Source organism: Aulostomus chinensis, chromosome 2 (assembly GCF_037954235.1).
Source record: "Aulostomus chinensis isolate RoL2024-O1b breed Wild chromosome 2, RoL_Achi_v1.0, whole genome shotgun sequence".
NCBI lineage: Eukaryota > Metazoa > Chordata > Actinopteri > Syngnathiformes > Aulostomidae > Aulostomus > Aulostomus chinensis.
In genome coordinates this window covers 17002047-17021859 of record NC_141321.1, presented here as the reverse complement: position 1 = coordinate 17021859, position 19813 = coordinate 17002047, and the positions used below count along the sequence as shown (strand labels likewise).

Genomic DNA, 19813 nt, shown 5'->3' with positions numbered 1-19813 from the left:
AATAAGATGCAGTATTAATCCTACATGACATTGAAGTGAATCCCATAAAAACAGTTGAATTTCAAAAGATGTCAACATAATATAACATGTATTTTTATTTTAATTCATTTGCATGTTTGCAGTCCGAAAGAAACCTCGTCTCCTACTCCCTAAATGACACCCAGTTATCCACGATACCGCTGGATGATTTCTGTGTGGAGCGGGACACAGAGACCCAGTTCCAGGAGCCTCCTGCAGCACGAGCAGCTCAACAGGACCAAGGCTAACCGATGTATGAAGGCCAATTCACACAACACTGCCTGCAGTGTCCACTCAGACTTCTCTATCACTCAGGTTGACAAGTGTTTCCTTTCAAAGTAGTTTTCCTTTTGTGCAAAGATTTTTTTATTGGTAACTTAAGAAGTTCTAGAGGATCTAGGATTGTATATTGGGCTGTGTTGGTCCCCTCTAATGTACGGTTGTTTTTAGCTCAGCAGGCAAGTTAAGTGTTTGGGGGTTTTTTGTTTTTTTTTGTCATTCTTTTTGTTAATTTTCTGGTGTTGGGAAGCACACAGAATAGAGGCCCCAGAATGTCCTTGTTATACAATGATTTTATTTTTAAGTTTATAAATATATAAATATATACATATATATCTCTATCACCTACATGTCAAACTAGTTATAAGTTATTGGTCTTATCACTACTTTTCTGTGGACGTCAAAGACTCCTGCTGCCTGCTCTCACCTACCAATGATTCCACCTTCTCGCTCACAGAAGACCTCAACCTTCCTCCAGGGATTCAATATATTCTGTCTCAGGACTTTGTTTCAGTGATATCAACTTTTTTTTTTATGAGTTCTCGGCCTTCATACGGGCACTAGACTTGGCTGTGTGAACCTTACGATTCAACAAAAACCTACCTCAGCCGGAATGAATGTGTTGCGGGAAGCATTTAGGGACTTTACCTTCCCCTGTGTTCACAATTACTTTACAATTGCGGAGGAACTGATTCGTCAGAAAATTACAAGATCAGGTGCCGCACTACCTCAGATGTCAAGAATCTTCTCTCCTCTCCTGCTTGTCGGAGCAAAATGAAAAAAAAAACAAACAAACAAACAAAAAAACAAAAAAAACGAGTATCCAACATAAAGCACTTCCAAATGCTGAAGTTAATGTTCTACCTCAAGATAACAATGTTAATGTTGTCGCTGTTGTTGTTGTTATTTGTCTGATATTGCATAATGACTCTTTCCCCTCTGTGAAATCCTGGCTTTCCTCGGTTTGAAGAAATTAGTGTATATAGATACGATATCAGTCGGTACCTCATGCAAACTGACAGACTGATATCACTGTTGTACGGACTGCAATGTGTTAGGAATATGTATGAATTATGCTGTTCCATTGTAAGCTTTTTCAATTTTTTTCCCCCCCAGATTTTATTTTAAAAGATTGTAATACACTTTTTTTCCCCCTATTTTTTTGAAACATAGTTGCTTCAGATGAACAAAAACACTCCTAGAAATACACTGCATTGCTACATTTTCCAGCTTGGAGACTGGGATCGGACAGGATGCAAAACGATATAACAGACAGACTCTGTATATGTATTTAAAATTAGTGTTATGATTGAATTTCCTTTGTATTTGTGAATGTTTGTTGGCAGATGTTTTATTGCGCGAGTGAGTTTTTTCATACAAATGTGAAACATACAAAAAAAAGCACAAACCTTACCAGGCTACCATGAAGACATAATTATGACACTATTCGTTCGTGTAGTTTGATATTCTGGCTTTGAATCTCTTCCTGAGAGTTAGATGAGAAGGTTGATATGTCATAGATGTGGAGAATAGAGGACGCAATTACCTTTAAGCAAGAGAGCGGAGCCAAACAATCCAGCAGCCAGCACCTCCTAAAGCTCACTAATTAACACGTTAGATCCATTTAAATTAATGCCTCCACAATCCAATATGACCCGGAGGTGCACTCAGCGAGAATTCCGTGTTATATTTTATGAGAAATTAATGAAAATCTCCAAGTCTGACCTAAATTCTAATGGGTTCTTGTTGGCCATCTTTGACAAAGATCATTTTGTCTTGTTTCAACTGCTTCCTGGTGTGTAATTGTCAGGATCATTACCCGGCGTGTTCTCACCCCGCAACATCAAGTAACAACCCTTTGACACACCCCTCGCCACCTCTGCTGACATACTAGGCACCGTTTGATGTATGAGACACCACAGACTTTCAGCCATCTCCTACATACAGTAAACCCACATCAGTGTGAAACACACATTAGTGGTGTGTGTGCAACTGCAGGTCAAACAAACACTACAACAAGTTTTTAACTCCAATCATAACTTAAATTAGCTAACAACAGTTTCAAAAATTGTTTCAACTAATAGAAATATTTCAAAATGTTTCATCACTGAAGTTAAAAACCCGTAGATTTAGGATGAACAGGTACTGATTCAACTTTACTCAAGTAAAAATAAAGAAGTACAGGATCTTGTGTACTCAAATGTCGACAGAGTATTTTTTATTATTCTTATGCAGTGCTGCAATTTGTCTGCAGTCCCTAACTCATCTCCGTTCCTCTGTTTAATGAAACAATATGGTGGTGGCTGTCTTCTTCAAGCTGCTAGGCTGACCGTCTCCTTTCTTTACTGATAGAAGCCTGTTAATAAGTTTTCTGACACCCCCCCCCCCCCCCCCAACAAAACTCTCATCTGTTTCTCTTCTGGCATATCTCATTTTTTTGGTCTGTTGCTTATTAAAATGGAAGTAAGCACCCCCATAGAGTATAAAATTTAAAAAGTGTTACAAAAATAAATAGATATCTCATAAATATACCTAAATAGGGTAACCAAGTACTTGTACTTTGTTACTTCCCGTCTCTGCTAGTTACAGTTATAGATCAAAAAACATAATAGGGCCTGAGCCTGAAGTACCTTCAGGCTCAGGCCCTAATAAATCATAGGCTGGATGCTCTCCCACGAAGCTACTGAAATATTGAGTGCCTCTCGTCAGCATCAGCCGATGATGAGGGAGGGGATGACGTTCCTCTGAGACATTTCCCAGGGACCAGCGAAGGCGCTGCTCAGAACTTCAGCTTCATCTCCAAATTGTCATTTGACATTACCGCATATGCTAAACACAAAGTGTGTATTAGCTTTATAAGTAATGGTAGTTGTGTTTTTAAAAATATTACTGATATTTATGTGAAGCTAAGCTACTGAGTTCTTCTCATCTAACTCTCTCAGTAGAAGTCAATAAGAGCCAAAATACTGAACTATTCCTAGAATCAGCAGCAGTTTATCTCTAACCTCAGTCCGGATGTTGTACCCTGCGGTGCTCTTAGTTTCACATGTCGTTACCTGCCTCCTTCTTAAAGGAAGGAGAGGCCTTGTACACTGCTGGTGCCCGGGAGACATGACAGTTGCTGATCATATCATTACTTTCTTCCCAAATCGCAGTCACTGCTCAGCCTCCTCCCTCCTGTCAACACTAACTAGTTCGAGTGCTTCAGGAACACTAGTTCATAGTGACGCTGGATGCTGACAACCACAGACAGAGATTTCTAGTCTTCTGGCTCTCGCTTCTGTGGCATCAGACTGTGCAGGACTTGCTCTGATGCATGATGGTTACCTACCTCAACCCTGTTGTTGGCCTTTCACATGAATGAAGGAAACATACAGTACAAAGTTTTGCGTTCACGAATTCACACATGTAAATGTAAATTTCATACAATTTCTGGACAGCGACAAAAAAAGTAGACAGAAAGACACACACACACACACACAGTATGCAAACACAACAGAGAACTTATTAGGACCTTTTGCTTGTGCACTAACAAAACAGTTCATGTTTAGGTTTTAGTGGATGTGAATGTGTAACTTTGGTGATCAGATTTTTTTTTCATATCACAAACATTTAACTTTTTTTGTCACTGTTGTTTTTTTTTTTCAATTCATTGTGCAAAGTTTACCTGTGAATAAAGTAAACTGACAAAAGTAAAGCAGGTGGCACTTACAACTCAAACACGCACGAAATTCAAGACAAATTCGGAGAGTGACTCATAACCAGGGGTGTGGACTTGTGTCACATGACTTGTGACTTGAGACTTGGGTGATAATCTAGACACCAGGGATTTCAGTGAAAGACTTGTTCAGCAGAGTCTGATACGTATGCCGCTGGAAGGAAAAAATTAGAGAGAAAAGGGAAATTAAAAAAAACTTCATGATTTTTAATAAATTTGATCAATCTGTTGGCTTCAAACATAATTTTAAGAGCACATTAGGACTCATTCAAGACTGGAAACCCTACATTTAAGAGACAGTCTTGACAATGGAAGCGTAACGACTGAGACTTACTCAGGACTAGTTGGACATGACTTGTTCCCACCTCCGCACATAACTATATTTAATGGTTAAACTGTGAAGCCGAGTGGGGAAAACAGTTCACAATGGACTTCCAAGCTGTAATTTTAAACTATTAGCAACTGAATTGTACCCCAGTAAGTGAAAGTATAAAAGATACGATCGTAATATCAAATAAAAGCCGGCTCTCATGGAAATATATAATATTCAATTAATTCCAAAGGCTCCATCCTCATTTTGTGATGCCCAGCGTCTGTCTGTTACTTTGTTGGTTGCTTTGTTAGCAGGTCATCTCGATACCTAACAAACATATTTTGATCGACTTTGTTGGAAATATTGACTCTATCAAGAGGAGTAAGTCATTAACTTACAGTGACGATCTGGTTCAAACCGGACTGTTCTAGACATTGGTGAGATATAGCTATCATCTGCATGGGCTTTTATATATATTGAATAAATATAGCAGTTATCAATACTCTTTACACTCATATGTCAAAAGCCAATGTGTCAAGTCAGAGTTGCTGCTTTTAATGATGAACCTGAAGGGAACTAGAAACCGCTCAGACAGCAGGTACTTCACCTAGGATGCTGCCTGGATACAGAGTAGCAGTATAATGTCATGAAAATCTATCCAGGAATTTTCTTCCCATTTGCCAAAAATAGGACTGGATCAAAGACCAGGAATATGATTATGATGATTTCTTGAAACCAAAATATTTGTCGATCCATGAGTTGACATGGGAATATAGCAAGGAATATGGTCAAAATTCATCTACAAGCGTATCCAGGAAAATTTTAATTAATATTTAAATCACCAACACCTGAGAGCAGTCTTCAGGATCCAGGATCTGCAATTTGATCCAGATAGTCTCCAAAAGTTCATCACAAAATCAGTACATTTGTTTGTTTCTTGCCGCTCCCCTGGACTGAGCTTCATGGGGGATTTAGATTATTGTTAAACTGTGTGGCTGAAAGCTTCCTGGTTCTTCACTCTCGCTGCTGTCATAGTGCTGCAGCAGGAAGCTGTTTACAAGGCAACGCTGGCGAGCAATAACTGATCAGTTAGATATTTCCCTCAAGGGAATATCATAGAGACCAAAACTAAAAAGAATTATTGAACTAACTTCACCTGGTGGATAGAAACTCTTCATGGGTGATAATGTTGCTGGGTTTAAATGAACACATCAGCTTTAAAGATATTAAGTCAGAGTTGTGCTCACACCTGATTCTGCTGCCTCCAAGTGGCCAAAAAAACAACAACAACAAAAATTGCAGATTTAATAAACTCCATAAGAGAGAAATTTGTAAAGTTAAAAACCCAAAACAGTTCCAAGCATCTTGGAAAAATGCGTGAACACACTTGGTCTTTCCCACTCTGCCGACTGTCCGAGAAGTCATTTCCAAAGATGAGGCTCTCATTTCTAGCACAGTATTTTTTTCAACATCCACATCATTCCACATTAGAGTTGTACGTGTCCCTCAGTCTGCCGTGTTATGCAAACCTGTTTCCATTTCAGTGGTGACTTGAAGTACTGTGACTGTATGCTTTCTGAATTTGTTTGCCTGCAGATTTCTCCTTGTATCTAATCTTACACTTTGGTGTTAATATCATGTTGCAAGTGTTGATAACAGTAATGATACTTTGCAAAATAGCAGAACAAACGGCCAACTTTACCTGTCTCCTGCTCGTGTATTTATGAACTACAAATGTGACATTTTTATCTCTGAGCCTCAATGAGTGTTTTACGTTGTACAGAGTCATGTCAGCAGCAAGACAAGTGGTGGTGTGCTTCTCTTTCTTCCTTCCCTCTTTCCTCTGTCCCTCGGTGTAATTTAGGGTTAATCTCCTGCAGGAAATTGCCCACATCTCACCCGTGGATGTGACAGGTTTTAGTGCCATACTTTTTAACCTAATTCACAGGGAATGTGGTGTGGTGACCATCATGTTTACGTGATCGGACTTTGATGGGTCAGGTTGTTATAGTGCTGTATATTAGAACATGTGTGATGTAATAGGAGCTGATCAGTAGATGGGATCAGGTGATTCCTTTGCTCACGCAGTTAGTTGGGAAAAAGGGTTGGTGGAGGTGTGTGTGTGAGGGGGGGGGGGGGGTTATTACATTGTGCAGCCTCGTGGAGTGCTCCACCACCAATCACTCCCTTACCATGCCAGCCAGTCTCCTTTTTCCCCCTTGTACAGGAATCCAGAATATTAGACAGGGAGAGTGTTTACTCAGGGACTCTCTGATCCTCATGTTTTTATTTGACATGATTTTGCTCTTTTAATTGTGCTCTATACCAAGTCTTCACAGATTTGCTGCAAATTCACTCTTGGTTGGTCATGGAAAGATAAAGTTAATATGCTATTTCTTAATTACTGAACTGAGATAACACATTTCACTTCTTTTTATGGTATGCTGAAACAATTCTTCAATTAATTGATTCGTTGTGCAGTGGAAAATTCATTTATTTTATAACAGACTGTCATTTCTCGAGCAAAAATGCCAAATATGAAGTCATTTATCATGAAGTCAGTCACTTTGGGTTGACTTTTCCACAAACCATTAGTGGATTTGTCTTGAAATTTGGCAAACAAAATGATTCATTACTTCCTCCTATACACTCAGGTTCTCATTAAGGGGGCATCGTGGACTTACAGGATTTATTTGACCTCCAAGGTGATGCCAGTAAGTGGCTCTAAATGTTAAGCCTACACATCTTTCCACGCATGTTTTTCTTGTACTGTGCATAAACTGAAGACGGATCCAGTCAGTAAAATATCTGTTGTGGATGCAAAGCTGATCTCAAAGTCGAGGGATTCTTGAAGTATTGTAAAGGATATTTATCTGAGAATCCAAAGCATGCATCCTGCCTCTGCTAGAAATATCCTTTAGATTATGTGTTATTGATCATTGTGGCACCAAATGACCGTCCGATATGATTGTGAATTGACTACATTTCCGATGCATTTATCTTGATGATGTTCTGCTCTGAGACCCCGATGACTGTACGTGTCAGATAATGCTGAATTTAAAGATTTTTACAAGTAATTTATTCTCTTGTCAAATGGTGATTTAATGTAATTGTTCTTTGATGTTGGAGATCAGTATTCTATTTTATATACCTCTGTCAAGAAAGCAGATTGAATCCAGTGTACTTAGACAGCAGAGAAACCCCGCCAGTAGATCTGCATGACAAAATGAAAAGCTAATGTGTTATTTTAGCTGAATTGAAAAGTGTTAGTTAATCATTATTGGACTTGTGATGGTAACACTGTGATATTTCGCCAGTTAATGGCCAAACAATGTTGTGAGCTCAATATGGTGCTATTGATGGTCCTGTCTCACATTGTCGATCAAGCTTTTTTGATGGTGTGTGTGTTGATGAAAATAGGTTGAACGACCTTTCGGTTGACACATCTAAATCTGTCTTGGCCTCACCGATGCCTGATGATCACCTCATCCTCATCCTGTCACCACCAGTCATCCTCACATGACTGACTCACACTGAGCTCCTGTTACCTTTTTAAAGTGACAAGTTGTCTTCATTTCCCATCACAAATCAAAATCTCACCAGCTCCTCATGCGAGGAGAACGTCTGTTCTGTATTGACACTGTCAGCAAGATGTAAAGACGCTCAGTCAACCATTATTTGAAATAAGAGTGGATCTCTGCAGGTGTGATTGACTCCTGCACCTTTCCTTTAGTGTTAGCATCAAACCTTAAAGCCAGTAACACTTTCTCCACAGAAACCAGGTCAGACAAGTTTAAATTACACACATTGCAGAAGTCTTTTTCCTTTCACATTTGCTCAAACCATATGATAAGATTTGACCTGCTCTTTCACTGTGGTGCCAGTTTGCACCAGGGCTTTGCAGGAAAAGAGTAACAGTTAATCACAGGTGGATAGTTTATTGAGTCATTTTGTGGAGGTTCAAAGCTCCTGAATGTTTGGTTTCACCTGTAATTAGATGAGCAACAAATCTGCATTGATCAAAAACTGCTTGCATGTTTTTTTCAGCTTCGATTACCAGGAATGTAGCACGTATCACATTAGAATTCAAGTCTTGCTATATCTGCTACAGTACATATGATCGGGGCACCGAAGTACATGAGGCTTTTTTCTAACTGTGCCATCTCCAACTCAACAACTCAAAAAGAGCTCAAATTATTCCAAATGATGTTTATTACGATTCAGAAACCAAAGCTGATTCTGATCTTTACAAACATGAATGAAAGTGGGCTTTTTTTTCCATAATGAAAACCACAGCAAACTCAAGCACAACGGTCAGGTCATAACACATTTGTATAAATAACAACAAAAGAAATGTACCTATTTAAATTTGTGTTCTATTTCAGTCTATTTGCTATTGTAGTGAATTAATTAATTTGTTCTTTACACTTAACGCTTCCGTAGAGAATCCAACCATTACAACGAGCAAAAGGATGAAAAGGCTGACTGCCACTTCACTGCTGCTACATCCTCAGTGGGGTTGATTGTATTGATATTACAATCCATTCAACAACAACAACAACAACAAAATAGAAGACGTGTTTTATCTATGCAGTTTTCTTTATTCAAAAGCAGGGTTTAAATATGGTGCCAACAAGAAACCAAAAATTATAGCATTTGCAGTATTGTAGAGTTCAACGTCACAAAAAGAAGCTTCATTTGTGAAGTCACCCGCATTTGATCGATCATTTGGAAGGAATAAAGGGAAAACAAATCTGTACAGTCAGTCACACACCATCAGTCTGTCTGCCTGTCTGTCTGTGTGTTTTTCTGCCTATGTCATGTGTTTGTGAGTGCTGAGGTCACGGCGGCCTCTTCCTGCTGGTATTCTGTGTCTCACAATCCAATTCAGGTCAATATGAGATGATTTAACTAAAGTTCTCAGAGCACTACTGTCAGGGATATTTGTTTCAACACTCACGAGTTCCTCAAGACAAAGATGTCGCGATGATGAATTTGTATACATATCCACATATATACTGTATGTGTGTATGTATATGTGTAAAAAGTCAAAATGGACCATTTTTAGTGATTTGTATTGTTTTAGGGTTCATTGTGCAACACTGATTGAAGAAAAAACAATAACAGTGATAATAAACTAGCTCTAGAAATAATGAGAGTGACTGTCTTTATTGTGTGTGTGTGTGTGTGTGTGTGTGTGTGTGTGTGTACCTGAGACATGGTGAATTAAGAACTGTAATTTACACAAATTTATTTATCTAAGATGGCATCCTCTGGTCTGCTGCGATGCAGAAGATTAACCTTACGCCGACTTCTCCTTTTCCTCTGCATTTTGGCGTCCGTCCTGCTCTCCCGTTCAGCACATTAGCACACAGCCTCATGACATTGTATTGAACTCGAGGCCCAGAGCTGCTGGTCGATGAAGGTCGCTGCCGGACTTCTAATCACTGTGAACTCCCATGCATGATTGAACTTCAAGAGAAAGTCGAGTCCAATACAGATCAGCCTCTGTATCCTCATCATTTTGGGGGAAAGTATTGGAGGATGCGACTTGATGATATATATATATATATATATATAGACGCCTTTTAGAAAATGTTTTGTCCAAGATGGGCAACACATATATGGTATCTTCATTTTTTGACTTTCAACAAAAAAAAGGATTTTGTATAAATGGCACTAAAGTGTTGAAAAAAAAAAAGAAAAAAGTCTTGCAGCATCCTGCAATGACCCTCGGGGGGGGAAAAAATTGAATTTCCAAGTATCCCAGTGACTGCCTGTTAAAGGGTTCCTTTATTAGAACATAGGTCTCTCAAGGCTGACTATATAATGATCTGACAGAGCAATGGAAGTTTTCCTCGGTAGATGACATTTGCCCATGAAAGTGTGGAGTCTTGTGTGTAGTGTAGAAAGTCTAGTACATCTGAGCAATTACAGAACTCTTACTGACTGCGCATTTTTTGTCATGAGATCCCATGTGCCTCTAAATAAGTAGTTTATGTCATTCGGCTGAAGTGTTGGATTGTTTGTCTGATTTCTTCACATTTGCCAGTAAGCTTCTGTTTACTACTCTGCCTGTCAGCAAGGAATATTCCACTTGAATCTGTCTGTAATAATTGTCCTAAAAAAAAATACTGAAAACAAAACTAACAAAAGCATCATGTGCCTGCTGGTAAATAAGACTGATCCTGGCCTGTAAGCACGACTGACTGCCTTTATGTGAAATGCGAACGCTTGTCTGTACATCAGAGATGCACAGTCATTGAAGAATAACAATGTCTTACAAAAAAGGGTGGTGGAATTCTCCATCCACGACTAAAATTAGCCTGATGGTAAGAAGTTGTTCTGATCTGGAGCAATGAATCCTCAGGCTGTCTTGCCACACTGCTGGTTCCACAAAATCAACAGTTTGCAGGGAAAGATAATGGTGCAAAGGTTCACCTCACAAACTTGAGAGGAGTTTCTGAATTCCATCTTGCGCTTTAAGCAGTATAAGCAGTATTTCCCTCCCCCAAAAGTGTATTTTGCCTTCACAAACAAGTGTCTGGAGCTCACAATGACATTTTTTCCCTCCTGCAACACTTCTTTGAATGCTGAATGCTTCCAGGTCAGTGCAACTGTGAAGGAGCACTGAACCACAAGTGTTAAAAGTTTGTTAGTGTTTAGCTCTAATCAAAGTGTTTGTGGATTACTGAGCATACAGCTGGATGAAGAAGACGCTTTGCTTGATAGTCTGTGAATGCAGTTTTCTGCAGTTTTGCTGTGGTTTTGTTGCTGTCGCTGTTGTATTCCATCAGCCACCGATGGCGTCCAGCTATATAGCTCTTCCTGCATCCTGGAGACAAACGTAATGGAGGAGGTGGAGAAGAAAAGTTTGTGAGCTAAAGACATCTATTTGTGTGAACTTGAAAGGCTAAGTACACTTTTTGACTCACTGCCCAACCAGCTACTCTAGACTGATTTACCAGCTACATCCAGCAACACCAGCTGATGTCAGTACCTGGTTCTAGCTGCTCCGACTGTGGGGTTGCTCCTCTCAGCATCTCTGCAGCAGTTGAGACACTGAGTCCCGATCCAGGCCTGCCATGTGTCAAGATGATGTCCTACGGATTTACCACTTTTCCAACAGATTATTTAAAGGTTAGAGGGCAGAGTTGTAAACCCCTTGGACTTGGTTACGCCCTCATGCAGGGAAGCCCTGCATGAATGGGGAATAAGTGAGAATATGAGTAGAACTGTATTTGTGCTTTGAGGTGTAAATCGATGACCTGCTGGTTGTTTTGGTACAGTTGATCTCCCCAGGCTGCTCTTATGGTGGCTATTTTGTTTATGTATGCAGTGTACACAGGCGCTGGAAAAGTCTGATTTTCATAAAATGTCACTGGCTTTACTGCCTTATTGATGACAGAGGTTAGTGCAGCAGGTTTGCTCTCCTGTCTGCTGCACATTTCTTCTCTGTGGATTAAAGAGAGCGAGAGAGCAAACAGCGGAGATGTTTTCAACAAGCACAACAGCTCCTCTTTCTCTGTTTTTCACACACACACACACACACACACACACACACACACACACACACACACACGTATAACAGGCCAGACTGGCCATGTAAAGCAGTGAAACTCAATCCCTGGCTGGACCACCTCAACTGGGCCCCTGCTACTCCTGACCCCACAGCATTTAAAGCGAGTTGAGAAAGGGGACCTCCGTTTCCCAGAGAGAGCCCAGAGGAGCAGAAAGGGGGGTGCAGCTGTCTTCTGGCTTCTCACACCACACGCCTTTTAGCGGCTCAAAGGGAGCAGCCGAGAGAGAGGGAGGCCGGAGGTCAAAGCAGCCAACTTTCATACCCGCCTACCTCTGATGTTCCCTGTTTTTTTCCTCGTTTTCCCTCTTCTTTTTTTTACTGTTTCCAGATTTCCCAGCCGTAACACACTTCCCAGGTGACGTCCCTCCCCTCATGTCGCAAATAATCAAAACCGTCTTGTCAGCTCCTGTTTCCCTTTTAGATGCTGCCTACTGTGTGTGTGTGTGTGTGTGTGTGTGTGTGTGTGTGTGTGTGTGTACCCATCCCCTTAAGTGATGGCATAAGTGTACAAACTCTCTCTTCCAATTATTGTTTTGAATACAACTGTTATTACTCAATTATATTGGCATTATTTCTTGTTTTGTTTTTTCCTAAATTTGCTTTCTCCATTTGTCTGTTTTATCTTGTTTTTATGCTGCTGCTTGTCCCCAAATTGCATATCTTTGGACGGAGGGAGGAAGCCGGAGTACTTGGAGAGAACCCACGCAGGTACGAGGAGAACATGCAAACAGAAAGATTGCCCGAGCCGGGACTCGAAGCCGGAACCTTCTTGCTGTGAGGCCACAGTGCTGACCACTGCACCACCGTGCAGCCCCAAGTAAGGTACGGTAATAATATTTTGAATTTTAAGCAACGATGTATTTCTTGTCTTTGCAACTGATTGAGTCTGTCTTCAAAAAGTCTCACAGGAAAATTATAAGCACGTACTGTGATGTGGAAGGTAAAAGCTAACAATTCAACTCACTTGTTCAGTATCCACTGTCAAGGCGAATCCTTTCACTCTGCAGTTGTTCTTGCTGCTCTGTAAACAAATAGCAACTGTTGCATGAATGGATACAGCTCAAGGCTTGTTGTTACCCTCAGGTGTTATGTGAATCTGAAAAAATAGTTCATGGTCTGAGAAACTGCGAGCCAATGACCCTTCACACTGGAATAACAACTTGGAAAATTTGGTGTACAAGTTGTCCACTTGCAACATCACACATGCAAAAAAATAGCCAAAAAGAAATGTTTTGTTAATGATACACAACCTTTCATCAAATCACATACTGATTAGCAGCTTATATGTAGGCCTCATGTGTGAGATACTACAGTACTAATGCCATATATTGTGCTGTAAAGCACATGAGGAACAATTCTATTGAACCAAAAGATTCAAGAGTGACAAAAGCAGATGTCAGTAATTCATTTTCAATTGAAACCACTGACAGCAGCATCTGGTGCCCTGGCAGCATCAAGCAGCGCGATACCTGCATGTAGAGAGACAGTTTGATGTTAAGGTGAGTTCAACTGTATGTAAATTGGCAGCAACCAATTGCAGACTGACTTCAATTCACTGCTCCCCTGCCCTCACTTTCAGTCTGAAAATGGAAGAGAAACTCATTTAGTTGTGTCTGGTTGTTGTGTGATTCATTAAAACCTGGTATGGTTGTAAAGACTCTGTTATTACAATTTCAACTCAAGGCTCCTTCCACAATTATTATTTGAGATGTACTCCAGTCTACTCAGCAAACAATGTGATTTTGAGAAAAAAAAAAAACAGCTTTTTTTATCTTATCAATGTCAGACATCTAGAATAGGCAAGCTTTGCTCAGTAAATAATACCCCAGGAAAGGTTGCCCTTGAGCAGTCCTCTCCATCTCAGCCAAACCACTAAAGTGTCACCCTCTAAAATTGCCAAGACCCTCTGGTGATCCTGGTGCATCTTGTTCTGCTCACATTGCACCAGCAGCTCGCCCCTGTAGGTTTTCCCTCTATGACATCCATGAAGTTTGTCCACTCAGGAGGCAGCTCAGCTCCTGGTCCAGACACTTGGAATCTCCCACTTGGACTACTGTAATTCCCTTTTGGCAGATCACTTTCCTGGCTTCCCATCTCTGCGCAAATACAATTCAGAACCCTGGTTCTCACCTACAGGGCTTTAAATCAGTCTGCAGCAGCCTCCCGCCTGCAATCTATTAGATTCTAAACCTCATCTGGCCCCCTCCAGTCCTCCATCCCTGCCAAGGAATGGAGGACTTTTATCCGTTCAGCCTACATGTTGAGCCTTCATAAACTTCTCCATTGTATGTCCTCTGAAATGAATACGAATAAAAAAATAAAAATGCTTCCTCTCTAAATTGCAACTCCTTCCTGTCTGACATCTCAACAGACAAAGAACTACAGATTCAATTTCTGACAAAATGCGTTGTCAGAAGCTTATGAACAAAGTGAAGATGCTTTAGCACCTGGTATGTTGCCTTACCTGCTAAAATAAGAAAAAAAAACCCTAAGCCATCTAACCCCACACCAGAGAGGACCAAGACCCGACTGTCAAAAATCTGCTCCTTACACTCACCAGTGCTAGCCTCGCTACTGGCGCCAACGCAACACTGCAGCTGAATCCGCATTAGTGAGAAGTTGTTCATATTTAGCACGAACCTAATCTGCATTTTTATGTTTGTCATAAAATAACATTATAAATGAGGCTGAGCCATCTGAGGAGGTGTGTGTGTGTGGGGGGGGGGGGGGGGCTGCACAGCAAGAAGTTGAATATTTCAGTGGGCACAGGACCAACTGATATAGACTAAACAGAATTTCAATGTGGCAGCTTAATTTAAATACTGGCTTGTTGAATCTGTGAAGTGATCCACCTGGTGATCCGCTCGGGTTTGATCGGTTATATTTTGAAGCAAGAGGGAAGCCAGTTTCGTTGCCCCCTCCATGATTATTTTAGAAGCTAAATATTACGTTTTAAATCTAAATCTGCAGTTGACATGTTAACAAGCCAAACTCTTTCTCCGTAACTCTCAAACTGTGGGTGTGTGTCTGTTATTTGACCTCTGCAGCTGTATAAGACAATACATTTTCCTCCACCTCTGTTGCCCGTGGCTTCACTCTGAGATGGAACGTCATATGGCGGAGGGTGACTGATGGAGAATGTGAGCATTAACATGCTGAGGCCACAGGAGACGTGGCACTGAAAGCATTAATGGAGTGACTGTTTCTGAGAAAAGGAGGGCTGATGTGATTGCAATGTGTGCCGGGGGAATCGTTCTGCAGGAGCCGACCATGCTGACTATAAAGATGCCCTTTTAACACGTTTATATGTATTTGGGAGATAAATTGGCTGGCCTTTTCAATGGAATTGAGTGTAGGGCTCATAAGCAGAGATATGCAGTCATCATCATCATCATGGACACAGCCCCTCCCTTTCCCTCCAATTTCTCTTCATTTATCACTCGTGCACACATGCATGCGCGCACCATGACTATTCACCGGTTAACACGTACAACACATCCAAGCGCCCTCAAGACAGAGGAATGAGGGGGAGGGGGATTGGCAAAGATATCACATCCCCTGTGTGCACCACGCCGCTGATGTGTGGAGCAGGACAAAGAAAGGAGGGGGGGTGGGACAAAGGCAGCAGGGGGAAGAGATGTGAAGCTGCTTTCAGGCAGGAGAAGGATGCTGAAGGTGGTAAAGGATGGTACAGCAGGTGTAAAGCTAAACATGGAGGGAAAGATGGTGTCAAATTACAAAAGGTTGCATCCGACCATGCAGATAAGTTGGTTTTACTCAACCAGATTTTGAGGTTTTTATTAGTATGAAATCACTGCTGCGGAGTGCTACACATTCAGCTCGCATGATTTTGGGTCATTTTTAATATCAGAACACTACTAACTTTGTGTTTTGTGGACAGCAGCCGTGAGGAAAAAAGGATCCTCAAGCACACACTTATATCAACCTTTAACTTTGTCTCAACAGTTGTGAAAGTTTCTAAGGAAACTGCCCACAGTGAAGTCTATCGATTGTTTCATAATAATATGTTTGTGGATGGTTCAAGAGTTTTTGACATATGAAAATATCAGCATGTCTTCTTGTCAGCGTTACCAAGGATTTTCTTACAAATACAGATCTCTCCCCCACGCTCCAGGATAAACATGGGTCATTTGCATTGAGTCTAAATCCTAATTTGTCCAACATTCAATAAGACTACCTGTAAAATTAATAGCATAAATATCTCTCTTCATCACTGACTGGAATATTTCCAAACAATTCCCTGATTAGCAGCGTCTTCTCGTTTGAATGAGGTCACAGAGAAAGCAGAAACACGTATAGAATTCTTTTGTTACGGCTGCATCAGCGCAGTGTGTTGACATGTGCACACTGTGGCAACACTATCAAGTTCTTCCTGAGTTTTCATAGCATCTTGCAACAGATATCGCAGTAAAACTGCTTGACAACAGGTGGTACCTTCCAGCATGGGTTATAAACTCAGCTCCAACCACAGTGTTTTGCATAATTACCAAGAAACCCCCCCAAAATATAGCACGGTGGCAACATGAAAAACGTTTTTTGGGTCAAATTCTGGAGGGCAACTGCAACATAGAATGAGGGGTTGTAATGTGGGCGTGCGTCTTCAGTAGTCTGCTTTGCTTTGCTCTGCTCTGCAGCATGTAAATGCTGATATGAGTGGAATATTCCACTATCAAATCATGTACACATCTTAATCATCCATCCATCCATTTTCCTCTGCTTATCCTGTTAGGGTCGCGGGGGGGCTGGAGCCTATCCTAACTGTCTTTGGGCTAGATTCATCATGGACAGGTCGCCAGTCCATCACAGGGCCAACACGTATAGACAGACAACCATTCACACTCACAGTCACACCTACAGTCAATTTAGAGTATCAATCAGCCTCGTCCCCTCTTGATGTCTTTGGACTGTGGGAGGAAGCTGGAGTACCAGAGAGAACCCACACAGGTACAAGGAGAACATGGAGACTCACACAGAAAGATCCTGTGCTGGAGCCGAGGCTCGAACCCAGAACCTTCTTGCTGTGGGGAACAGTTCTAACCACTTCACCACTGTGCTGCCCACATTTTAATCAATGCATTCATTTTTTTTCATATGGCTAACTACAGTCCATATTAACCTTGCTAATGTCAGCTTTGGATTCAGTATCAATAAGCAAATGTTTGCATACGAACCTTCAGCTCAACCAAATTAAGCATAACTTGTTAGCACCAGTGAGCATCTTAACAATCTGACATTTAGCATTTAGCTCAAAGCACAGTCGTGCAGCGTGGTGATGTCACGACCGTAGCCGAAGGCTTGGTTTTTGTTAAATTGGCACCGCAATCAATATTTAATTCACCTCTACTATAATGAGGCAGAAATCTAAGATTTAAATATCTGAAGAAAAAAAAATACTTCCAGCGGCCATTTTGACATGTTATTGCAGGGCAAACACAGGTGAAATTAATAACATTAATTATGCTCCATTCAGGCAGGCCGGGCTGGAAGGCTGTGACACACAAAATTAAATATTAATTTGATCAATTACGCCTGTGTTCAGTCCACAGCAATATTTCAAGATGTCTGCTGTGGAAAGGGCTCTTTGTCAGTGAGTGAACACTTTTTTTTTTTGTAACTAACCAGATAAATGAAAGTGAGGCTGTTCTCAACATGCACCTAAGATTTCACGTCAACCCTGCACTTTTACTTTTTTCTTCTCTTCTTCTCTTTCTTCTTTTCCTGGACACTTAAACTTGCTGTGTGCCGCCCCGGGCCTGTCCCTCTCCATTACCCCCAGCTCTAACCTATCTCTAATCCATACTCAGAAACCACAGGGGGATTGTGGTCTGCAAATACGGCTTTGTTCCATCAAGGCAGTGAGGGCTTTCTTTCAGCACTGCAGTTGGCCTTGAGGAAGAGTTTCATAGTGAATGACATGGAAAAAAAAAAAAGAAAGATAGTACACATTGTCTCTTTAATTGACTAAAACATTTTGTGTTATTGATTTTTTGGGGGTGTAGCCATACTGTTTTGCGCCAAGGTCGGCTTCCTGTTTCATTGCCCTGAACAGAGTACAGTTGTTGCAGGCAGAGGGAAACGGCTCATGCAGCAATACATTCTACTCCATCAATAAAGGAAGTGTGGACGAGTACACCCTGGCTCATCACCCTACACCTTATCCTACATCCCCTCTATCTCCTCCACTATCTGTTTAATCACAAGGAGACATATGGATGCACAGTGTGTTGTATTAATTAGACCCCTGGGCGTGGCCACACACAGGGGATCATGGTGAGTCTCAGTTGCTTTGCTGGGAGCAGAGATCTACCTCCCAGTTTGTAATTTGTAGGATGGTGGTGGTGCAGTAGGTGAGCTGGGCCACATGTAGGGAACTCTTTCTTTGCCAGAGAGCAGAGAGCTTGTAAAGAGCAGGAGAACTGCTCTCAGATCAAATGTTTTGGCACTGATTGTGGATGTCTGTTGAATGAAAGTCAGCTGGCAGGCTATCAGAGCAGGTAGTCCAGACACACCAGAGAGGAATCAAACTAATATCAAACCAGCAGCTGTTTATGACGAACACATTTAGATGAAAATCTAGCTTTTACAGATTGATCATTTACCTGATCCACTCCACTGATTCCAGATCAATTTGTTTTATTGTACTGCTGGATGTTTACAGCTGATCATAGCCCCTCAGCCACTCTAATGACTCTTCTTTCAGATATTCAGTGGCTATTGCATCTTCTACATCTTTATTAACATATGGATTGTGCCGCTTGCTGACGGTGGGCGCATGTTTGTTTAACATTGTTTAAAATAACTGAATGGCATAAAATCCGATCACAGTTCTCTGTAAAAGACTGCTGGTTGGCTGGACTAAATTATTTACAACTTATCTTACAGGATGAGTAATTACCAGAAAAAAAATAGTCATGTTAAATTGATCACCATTTAATTGTGGCAAATTGTTGGAAACCTTTTACTTCGTGCTCAGTAGGTCTTTCAAACATGCAAAAATTGAAACTTTGTCTTTTTGTGCAGCCGAGAAATACAAGCATACAATTGAACAAGTGAGCCACGGTGATTTTTTTTAAAACTACTGCAATATGCTGTATTTTTTAACTTCACCCTTTTAAACATATCATTATCTGTTTCTTTCATTAATCATGAATTCGCGTGTATCTTACATCATTCCGTATCATTAGTATACATACAACTAAAGGGCAACTTGTAAAAAGAAAAAAAATTGTTTGCAAATATTCATTTCAGTGTTGAAATCACACCCAAGTTTTTGTTGCAACACCAATAGAGAATGATCAGCTGTGTTTGCATTTCTAGTTTATTGAGAGTTGTTAAATTGTAACACGAATAAGTAGAAATCCTGTTTGTCATTAAAAACAAAATGGTGCGAAAGACTGTAACCCCTCACCACAACCCTCAAGTTGGGGAATCTTCAGGGGCTTGCAGTGCCATTCTCCTATGATGCTTCATTTATGCTACATTGCCAGCAACATATTCAGAAAATCTTTATAGGTCCCTGAGGAGACATTACTTTGTTAATCCCATAAATACAATTGCTTTCAGCTGTTTCATTTCATCATCAGTAATTGGTGAGATAATACTGCTGCTGCTGCTGCTGCTGCTGCTGCACCTGAAAACCAAACGTAGTCTAGGTCTGCCTTCTGGGTGCTGGGGGTGATCCAGTTTTGATTTTGCTGTATTTTAAGAGTACCAAATGGATCAAAGTATTGTCAAAATGACTAAATGATGACAATTAACACTGAACCACTTTTAGAATGCTTCCAGCTTTTCAGATTGAGTGCAGTAGGTTTGACTCTTGAATTTCTCATAAGGTTTGAAAAATCATCCAATGGCCTGTCACCTTACATTATTTGCAATGACA

General features: G+C 40.8%; 1 protein-coding gene across 3 annotated transcripts in view; it reads left to right on the top strand.

Moving 5' to 3' along the window:
* igdcc3 (immunoglobulin superfamily, DCC subclass, member 3) overlaps positions 1-6427 on the top strand; it is a 79613-nt gene extending 73186 nt beyond the window's left edge. For all 3 annotated transcript variants that reach the window (XM_086181454.1, XM_086181470.1, XM_086181464.1), the window contains one exon: positions 123-6427. In XM_086181454.1, coding sequence (XP_086037580.1) covers positions 123-266 — 144 coding nt within the window. In that variant the 3' untranslated portion in view covers positions 267-6427. The remainder of the gene's footprint in view (positions 1-122) is intronic.
* The last annotated feature ends 13386 nt before the right edge of the window (positions 6428-19813 follow it).